Below are 9103 nucleotides of genomic sequence, written 5' to 3'. Positions count from 1 at the left end.
TCTTTATTAGCAGTCATAAAATTACTTTTCAATTTAAAACATTTTCATATTTGAAAAGTTCTTTCCTTAGGTTTGAAATTAAAGTTTTCTTGATATAACTTCATCGGTTCATAAAAATTAATTCGTAGTTGGTATTAAAACTTAAGTATAGAGGAGATACAGTATACTTATAGCTTTTAAATTGCTAGGTTTATTAGGTTTCATCAAATAAGAAACAGGTGAATTTTCATTTGAGAACATTTAATATACTTAAAACTATTTCAATCTCTTCTGGAATGTACAATTACTTAAGTACACACATATATATTTATCCAATATAAATATAATACAACATAAAATACTTTAAGTCACATGCCAAACGTCATTGCTAACAACCACTCTTATTCCATCGTAAAAGTGTGGAATTAGATGTTTAATTTGGCTCTTTTTAAATAATACTAATAGTATAAAACATCATTGCATTTGTAAATTTCGCTCAGATGGATGACTTTATTAGTGATAACTGGTCACTATAAACTAGTGTTGTATTGTGACTCATACATGCATACTTTAAATCATTTTACTCTAGATCTGTGGCAAGCTAAATTATGGCACACAACTAGTTTTATGCACTCATGAACAGTAGTTTATGACGAGCTAAAATTACCACCAGTTGTTTGATGTAAAAAAAACTATTGCTGTTAAATGTTATCAAACTTTTTTGTTTGCTAATAGTGTAAAACCACTGTATTCAAATTAATAAATGATCTAGTTCGATATAGCAAATTTCATGAAAATATTTTTTTATTGATTTAAATACTTTTTTTATTGATTTACATTCATACAACAATAGCTTTTTCACTATTTTTTTGTGACAGATACTGGATCCATAATAAGTATCAGAATCTATATAACGACATATAGAAAAGAAATAAATTTTTTTGGGGAAAATTTTTGTAAAAATATAAAAAAATGAATAGAACTATTCAAAAATAGGGAAAACATTACATTCAGAAAGTCTGCCAGCAAATATAATGAACTACAAAAATAATAGAAATTCTTAATGAATTTGAAGGTATGAAAAATTAAGTAGTTATAATTAAATTTAGTTAAGTACCTTTGGAAAATGATTAATCCGTATTCACGGATCAGAAAATACTAGTATTAATCTGTAATATATTACGAATATAATCTAATTTACAATAATTTTTCACAGTTTATATATTATGGTCAATGATACCATATCAAAAATTCTTTACCTACTGTTTACAGTAAATGAACCAAAACCCAATTTCAATTTTGCTAGGTAATATGTTTCACAATACATTATAGTGGATAATTTTGATGGTGTTATGTGTATTCTTCGTTGGGAAGTTGTGAATAATTAGTAGTACATTGTTTTTTGGACCGAATACCTGCTACTACAGCAGACGTTATCAATATAATGATTATAAGTGAGCAAGATAAAATTATACTCCATTGAAAACTAAGAGGCCACATAAACAAATTGAATTTGCATTCTATTTCCCATTGATTTAAACTAATTGTAATTGGTCTTAAGATTTCAACAAAATCTGAAAAGTTACAATCCACATCACAATCTTTCAATTTAATTTGTCTAGGTGTGCTTGAGTTTTTATAATATAAATTGAGAAATGTATTTTTGGTACTACTTCTTTTGAGTTCAAAAAAAATGGTACTTGTATAAGGAGGGCAGTGATATTCAAAAACTCCCATAGAATTGAGAACGTTAGCTATAGTTGTATCATGAGCAGATAAAATTAAAACTTTTGGCGTACCATCAATATTATTTGTACGATTAGTAAAATAATTTATAATGAGATCAAATAAAGGACCTGTTTTTAATCTAGCCATTTCAGTTGTAAACGTCTCTACAGCAAAGCCTAAGCTTGCCAAAGCAAACAGCTTATCAGGGAAAACTTTAGATGTCCAGCTCGGTAATGTATAATTATATAAAGTTTCTATTAAAAGATTACTGTATAAATATTGTATCTTCTGTAAATTGGAAACTGTATATCCAGTATTTTTGGTTAGATATTTATACAGATCATGATTTTCATGAGTAATATGTTTAAAATAATCAGTTTCATAAAGTTCTTCATACATCTTATCATATTTAGGACAGGGTTTTTTAGCTGCTAATATTGGATCTAACTGTACTGGTCGTGTGTGAATTGGTATTGGGACCCATTTCATATTTTTGTCCCATATTTCTTCTCCTACAGGGGGATATAACCCAGCTAAATTTGCTTCGGCAGACATCAGAGTTCTATCAACATCAGTTGACATTACATATATGTCTTCTTCTGAATAAATCTCAGGTAAAAAGTTATTGTAACGTTTTCTCAACCATTTTCCAAACTTAAAATGTTGTTCTTTTCCTTTCTGAAAATAAACACAATCATGATATTGGTTATACTTGCAAATATAAGAAGGAGGTATAAATTTCAAATGCCTTCATAGGAATAAGTTGTTATTTGTAAAGTTGTAATATTACATTTTTCCCTCATACTACACATACTTAAAATACATTCATCACTTTCCTAGAGGTTCATATTTATATTTTTACTCACATTGGTAAGTTGTCCAAAGCCAACAGGCCAATAAGATTTATTTCCATATGGATCATTTGGATAAGGGTCAACAGGTGTTCTATCACCGTGTCTAAAAATCTAGAGCGAAATTCAATAATAAAATTATTATTTGAAGCCCTAATCATCTTACCAAGACAACGGCAATTAATTCACTTGTATATACCTCTGCTGCAAAATAAATGATACTCAAAATTAATAAAAATTGACATCTCATTTTTATTTATTGTGCAAATTATAGGCAGCTTAATTAGTACCGAGGGCTTGCAAACTACACTTCAGTTATGACAAGTACCATTTATAAAAAAACATTTTTAAGGTTGGAAGGATTATACCAAATAGTAAATATTGAAGTTTCTAATCAAAAACTCAGCTGATTATTAATAGTACACACAAAGCACAGAACAATTTGACATTTCTTCTTTTTTATAGAAACACAGAACACTTTATACATACGACAATATTTGTAAGGATATTAACGACAGAGCACCTATAAATACAGAGTGATCCGGGACTTGATGCGGTTTCCCCGCAGGCTAATAAAATTTTTCAAAAAACAAAAAAAGCTCAAACCAAGAAGAATCGTTTTTAATTGCAAGCTATCTTTTCGATTTCTTATAGCCAACACAACCCCACGCAACCACAACAACTCCGGCTCTGCAGAGGAACAATTCCTATATCAGGGATCACTCCAACGAACCCTTCTCCTAACAAAATTTTCCTTATCCTTTTAAAATCTATCCAACGAATCTCTCTCTCTCTCTCTTTTTGGGCTTGATGCAAAAAATTTGGGAGTGAGTAGACAACGTGAAAATAATGCCGTGACATAAAAATTTTATCAGATGACTTCTCGTTTCGCAGTTATAGGCGAAATCTAAACACATATTTAAGTATATTTTCTAAATTACACATTCGAATATTATGAATTTTCAATGGATTATTACGTATATCTATGTAGTGTATTTGACGGAATAATTATCTGAAGGTCAGGGGGGGTTCAAGCCCAATGGTTAACAATCCGTAACTTCTACAGGGACAACCTGTACCATCTAAAGATAGCAAAAATGATTTTTTAACGATTTCTTAACAAAAAGTTACCCTTTGCTCAATTCGATAAAATTTATGGTTTAGGAGATATGTAGATTTTTAGATCGTTGTACATGCCAAGGAGAGCGATCTGAAGAAAATTATCATAAATTTTTTATTGAAAATACTTACTGGAGTTATTAAAACACAATCAAAAATTTCTAATTAAACTGCATACTGTTGAATATCGTGTTACTTGTATAAGGAAAAAATTGAAATGTAGAAAAATTCGGTTGGTTAGCATACAACTTTTTGTATTAATGTTTGGGTAGGAATAGTGGGTAATAATTTAGTAGGTCCATATTTTTTTGATAGTAACCTGAATGGTCAGCGATACTATTTTTTTCTTCAGTATAGAAAAAAACTTTTCCACAAGTGTCTTGGGTACAAATAAGGGTGGGAATCAATTTTGTATATAATATACAAGAGGGTTGTTCACGCCAGAATTAATTCAAAACTCATGAAAACTGGCAACGCTGTCCGACGAACCGACTACTGAGCGAATGGAAGAAATGAGATATATAATAAGTTCTGTTGTTAAAGCTATGTAAAAAATTTTCTTACAAATAAATGTTAATGTAAACGTGTTAATAATAACTATAATACAAAACATGGTCCTTACGAGCGGATTATAAACAAAACCAGTGAAAATTCGCAATAAACAATATATTATTAACAACTATAACCCAAAAACAATTTACCACGTGCTGCAAGCAACTATCAACGAGTGCAAAGTGATCGACCAAACAAGTAGTCGATACAATATCACGGCGACCAGACATCAACTCAACTGGCCGACTAGTTCAATTGCAAGAATCAGGCAGTTCGACCGAAATCAGAGTGAGTTTGTTCCAAATTATTTATTTCCGAATTTTTCTTTCCATTTGCGATTTCAAAGCTTCTCTGTTTGTGCTTGAACAATTTGACAATATAAAATGGCAGAACTTGGCAAACTAATAAAGAAAAGAGGTGTAATTAAAGCTCAGTTAACTATTTTCACAAAAGCGGTAAATGAATTTGCAACTATATCTAATTTAAGCCAAACAGAAGTTACAAAATTAAAAGATAGGTTACGTGATGCCGAAAATTATCTTGACGAATTCAAATCATATCAATTAGAAATAGAGTTACAGGATGATATAAATTTAGATGAGCAATTAATCGAACGAGAGAGATTTGAAAATTCATATTATGATGCAATCGCTGTTGCTAAAAACATTTTACAAAGCTACAATAATCACGATAATGATACAAATCTTAGCGTGATTTCAGACAAAGCTTGTTGTAAAAACGAGGGTATAAAGCTTCCGGATATATCACTTCCTAAATTCAGTGGAAACTTTGAAGATTGGTTAGAATTCAGGGACACATATAAATGCCTTATTCATGATAGTAAAAAATTAGATAATATTCAAAAATTTTATTACTTGCGAAGTGCACTAGGAGGAACAGCAGCGGCGTCCATTTCCAAAATCAAATATACGGCCGACAATTATGAAGTGGCATGGGCCACAATTTCAAAAAGATTTGACAATACTAAAAAATTAATATATGAACATATTAGAGCCATTTTTTCATTAGAAAATATACAAAAACCGACAGCTGAAAAACTACAAAATTTAGCTGACGATATTCACAAACATTTGGGATCTATTGAACAATTGGGGCAAAATATAACTAATTGGGATCCTCTACTAATTTTTTGGATTACTAATAAATTAGATACTAGCTCAAACCTTGAATGGGAAAGGGAAAATAGAGATCAGGAAGAATTGCCAAAGTTAGATAAATTCCTACAATTTTTACAAAAACGTTCCAATTTTCTTAATATGTTAGAATCAAAGAACAGTCTCAGTTTAAATAAATCAGATTCAAAATTTAGTAATGAGGAAAATAAATTCAATAAACAAAGTAGAGTAAGGTCATTGACCTCAAGTACATATACATGCTCCTATTGCAAGAAAGAGCATTCAATATATCGTTGTGCAGAGTTTCTCGGATTAACAATAACACAAAAAAAAGATTTTGTCAAAAAATCAAATCTTTGCCATAACTGTTTGCGTTCGGGTCACTCTGTCAAACAGTGTAAATTAGGGCCTTGCAAAGTGTGTAAAGCTTGGCACAATACAATTTTGCATGAAAAACTCGAGATAGCGGACAACGCGAGCTCAAGTTCCGCAGCACTAAGCAGTGGCGTAGTGGTACCAGCGGCGGGGCAGGTGCTATTATCTACCGCCTGTTTACTCATTTCAGACAATTTCAATAATTTTCACAAAGCAAGAGCGTTATTAGATTGTGGTTCTCAAACTTCCTTTATAACGGAGGATTTGCAAAAGCGTTTGAATATTGCGACACATAAAACAGATCTTTCAATTTTCGGAATTTCAAACAATATTTCAAAGGTCAGTAAAAGGTGTAAGGTTTCATTTAAATCTGTACACACCAATTTTAAAGCGCATGGCAATTGTTATATTCTAAAAGAGATTACAAGTGTGATGCCGTGTTGTCGAATCAACACGCAATCTTGGGCGATTCCAGGTGATCTAAAGCTAGCTGATCCACAATTCAATATTCCCGGACCAGTAGACATGCTCATTGGCGCGGACCTATTTTGGACAATTTTAAGCAATAACAAAATTTCGTTAGGAAAAAATATGCCGCTATTAATTGATACAGTGCTAGGTTGGGTTGTATCTGGGCAAATAAGTACTAACAACGTTGAAAAGGCTTCTTGTAATTTAAGTATAAACCAGGAATTATTAAATTCAATAGCCAAATTTTGGGAAATCGAGGAAATATCTAGCACGCGACAACTTTCTCCAGATGAACAATTTTGCGAGGACAATTTCATCAAAACTACTACCAGAGACGCGAACGGACGTTTTACAGTCACTATACCTTTAAAGCAACAACCTTCTAGTTTAGGTGAGTCAAAAGCTCAAGCCGAAAAACGTTTCTATGCATTAGAACGAAAATTCAGGAGAGATCCAATGCTGCACAGCAGATATATACAATTTATGAACGAGTATAAAGAGCTAGGCCATATGACAATTTGTAACGGCAATGATTCAAGCTTCGAATATTTCATGCCGCATCACGGAGTTTTGAGAGAAGAGAGTTTGACCACAAAACTACGGGTAGTTTTCGATGCATCAGCGCCCTCTAGCAACGGTCTATCCTTCAACAATATTCAAGTCATTGGACCCGTTTTACAAGACGATTTACTATCAATAGTCTTAAGGTTTAGGAAATATAACTATGTAGTTTCGGCAGACATAGTTAAAATGTACCGGCAAATTTCAATAACGCCCGAGCAAAGGCATTTGCAAAAAATTGTATGGCGCGAAAATCCGAGTGATAACCTGGAAGTCTACCAGCTAAATACCGTTACATACGGGCAAGCCTCTGCCAGTTATCTTGCAATACGCTGTTTAGCTAAACTCGCTGAGGATATTCAAGAAATGAACCCGGAAATAGCCGAAATCATTAAGCACGACTTTTATGTAGATGACCTGTTAACAGGTGCACCTACACTTGAGCATGCGCAATACATATGTAAAGCGATAAGTGACACTCTTAAATCGGGATGTTTCGCACTCCGAAAATGGTGCTCTAACGACACCAACGCGCTCAAAAATATAAGTTCAAATGATTTAAAATCCGATATACTAGAATTTGCGCATGATGGCAAAACAAAAACATTAGGCTTGATATGGGTTTGCAATAACGATAAGCTTCAATATAAAATTCATACCAATCCTATAGGTACAAAGGTCACAAAACGCACAATTTTATCTACTATATCAAAAATATTCGACATCCTTGGTTTACTAAGCCCATGTACTATTATCGCAAAAATGATAATGCAAAAATTATGGGAAAATAAATTAGCTTGGGATGACGCTATTCCAAAAGCTATATCTGAAAATTGGGTAAGGTTGGAGAAGGAGCTTCTTATTTTGAACGATCTTGAGTTAAACAGACAAGCTATTTGCAAGAATGCTGTTGAATTACAACTGCATGGTTTCGCTGACGCTTCGGAAAAGGCTTACGGAGCCTGTGTTTATTTGAGAAGTATTGATTCCGATCAAAAGGTTCATGTATCCCTGTTATGCGCCAAGGCAAAGGTGGCACCTATAAAAACAATACCAATCCCGCGGTTGGAATTATGCGCAGCATTGCTTCTAGCCCGCCTAACAGATAAAGCTAAAACTGCTTTGAAAATTCAATTCAAATCTTTCACACTTTGGTCGGACTCAACTATAACTCTAGCTTGGGTACGCACAAGCCCGAATCTGCTAAAAACATTCACGGCCCATAGAGTGGCAGAAATTCAGTCTCTCACTAAACACGCCGATTGGAGGCACATCCCCACCCACGATAATCCAGCAGATATTGCTTCAAGGGGAATATATCCTAGTCAAATTTTAAACTCTGATTTGTGGTGGCGCGGCCCTACTTGGCTAGCTAAGGACCCAAGTTTTTGGCCCAATGACAAGCTGGAGGTGGTTCATGATTTACCTGAACTTAAATCCAGTCTTCTGACCAATGTTGCGCCCCCTACCCTGAGTTTTCCCTTTGAACGTTTCTCAAATTTCTCAAGAATGCAACGAACAATGGCATACATTTTACGATTTAAGGATAATTGTCTTCAGAGAAATCGCAGAAGAGGCGGTTCTCTTACAGTACAGGAGTTAAGTGATTCTCTAAAATGTCTCATTCGAATTTGTCAATCTCAATCGTATTCTACCGAAATTGAAACATTGAAAAATAACAAGCCTTTGAGCTCCCATAGTAATCTATTAAGTCTTAGTCCCTTTCTAGAACCCGATGGTTTGCTACGCGTAGGAGGGCGACTAAAACATTCAAATTACTCCTTTGACAAAAGGCATCCAATTTTGATCAATTCAAAGCATCATTTTTCAAAGCTACTATTTTTACAAGAACATGAACGCCTATTGCATGGCGGCCATCAGCTGCTCTTAAGCACTATAAGAGAAAATTACTGGGTTATATCCGGTAGAAATCTTGCACGAAAGACTGTTAAGAATTGTGTGAAATGCTTCAAATTCAATGCTAAAACCATACAGCCAATTATGGCCAACTTACCGCGCGATAGAACTAATCCTTCTAGTGCATTTTCAATAGTGGGAGTTGATTACGCGGGGCCATTTATGATTAACGATAAGAAAGGTAGAGGTTGTCGTTTAAGTAAATGTTATATTGGCGTATTTATTTGTTTATCAACTAAAGCAGTCCATTTGGAATTGATTTCTAGCCTTTCTTCAGAATCATTTATTCAAGCGCTATATCGTTTTGTCTCTAGACGAGGCAAACCATCAAAAATATTGTCCGACAATGGAACAAGCTTCGTCGGGGCACAGCGAGAGCTAAAGGATTTTCTAAAACATGGCAGCAACACTATA

At 33.4% G+C, this 9103-nt stretch overlaps 1 protein-coding gene across 1 annotated transcript; it reads right to left on the bottom strand.

Moving 5' to 3' along the window:
- Positions 1–223: 223 nt before the first annotated feature.
- Positions 224–3027, bottom strand: LOC130890895 (prostatic acid phosphatase-like). Its single transcript, XM_057795297.1, has 3 exons — positions 2725–3027; positions 2574–2672; positions 224–2385 (listed from the first exon to the last, which is right to left on the bottom strand). The coding sequence occupies exons 1-3, from the start codon at positions 2806–2808 to the stop codon at positions 1330–1332; spliced, it is 1239 nt and encodes a 412-aa protein (XP_057651280.1). The 5' UTR covers positions 2809–3027; the 3' UTR covers positions 224–1329.
- Positions 3028–9103: the final 6076 nt, after the last annotated feature.

This window comes from Diorhabda carinulata, chromosome 2, assembly GCF_026250575.1.
Source record: "Diorhabda carinulata isolate Delta chromosome 2, icDioCari1.1, whole genome shotgun sequence".
Classification (NCBI taxonomy): Eukaryota; Metazoa; Arthropoda; class Insecta; order Coleoptera; family Chrysomelidae; genus Diorhabda; species Diorhabda carinulata.
Note: the sequence above shows the minus strand (reverse complement) of the source record. Positions and strands in the feature narration are given on the sequence as shown.

Excerpts from the sequence above, each read along its gene's own strand:
- LOC130890895 (XM_057795297.1), bottom strand. The coding sequence starts at position 2,808 with ATGAGATGTCAATTTTTATTAATTTTGAGTATCATTTATTTTGCAGCA. Across the intron at positions 2,673-2,724 it reads AATTAATTGCCGTTGTCTTG|ATTTTTAGACACGGTGATAG; the intron begins GTAAGATGATTA and ends ATTTCGCTCTAG. Across the intron at positions 2,386-2,573 it reads GCTTTGGACAACTTACCAAT|AAAGGAAAAGAACAACATTT; the intron begins GTGAGTAAAAAT and ends GTTTATTTTCAG.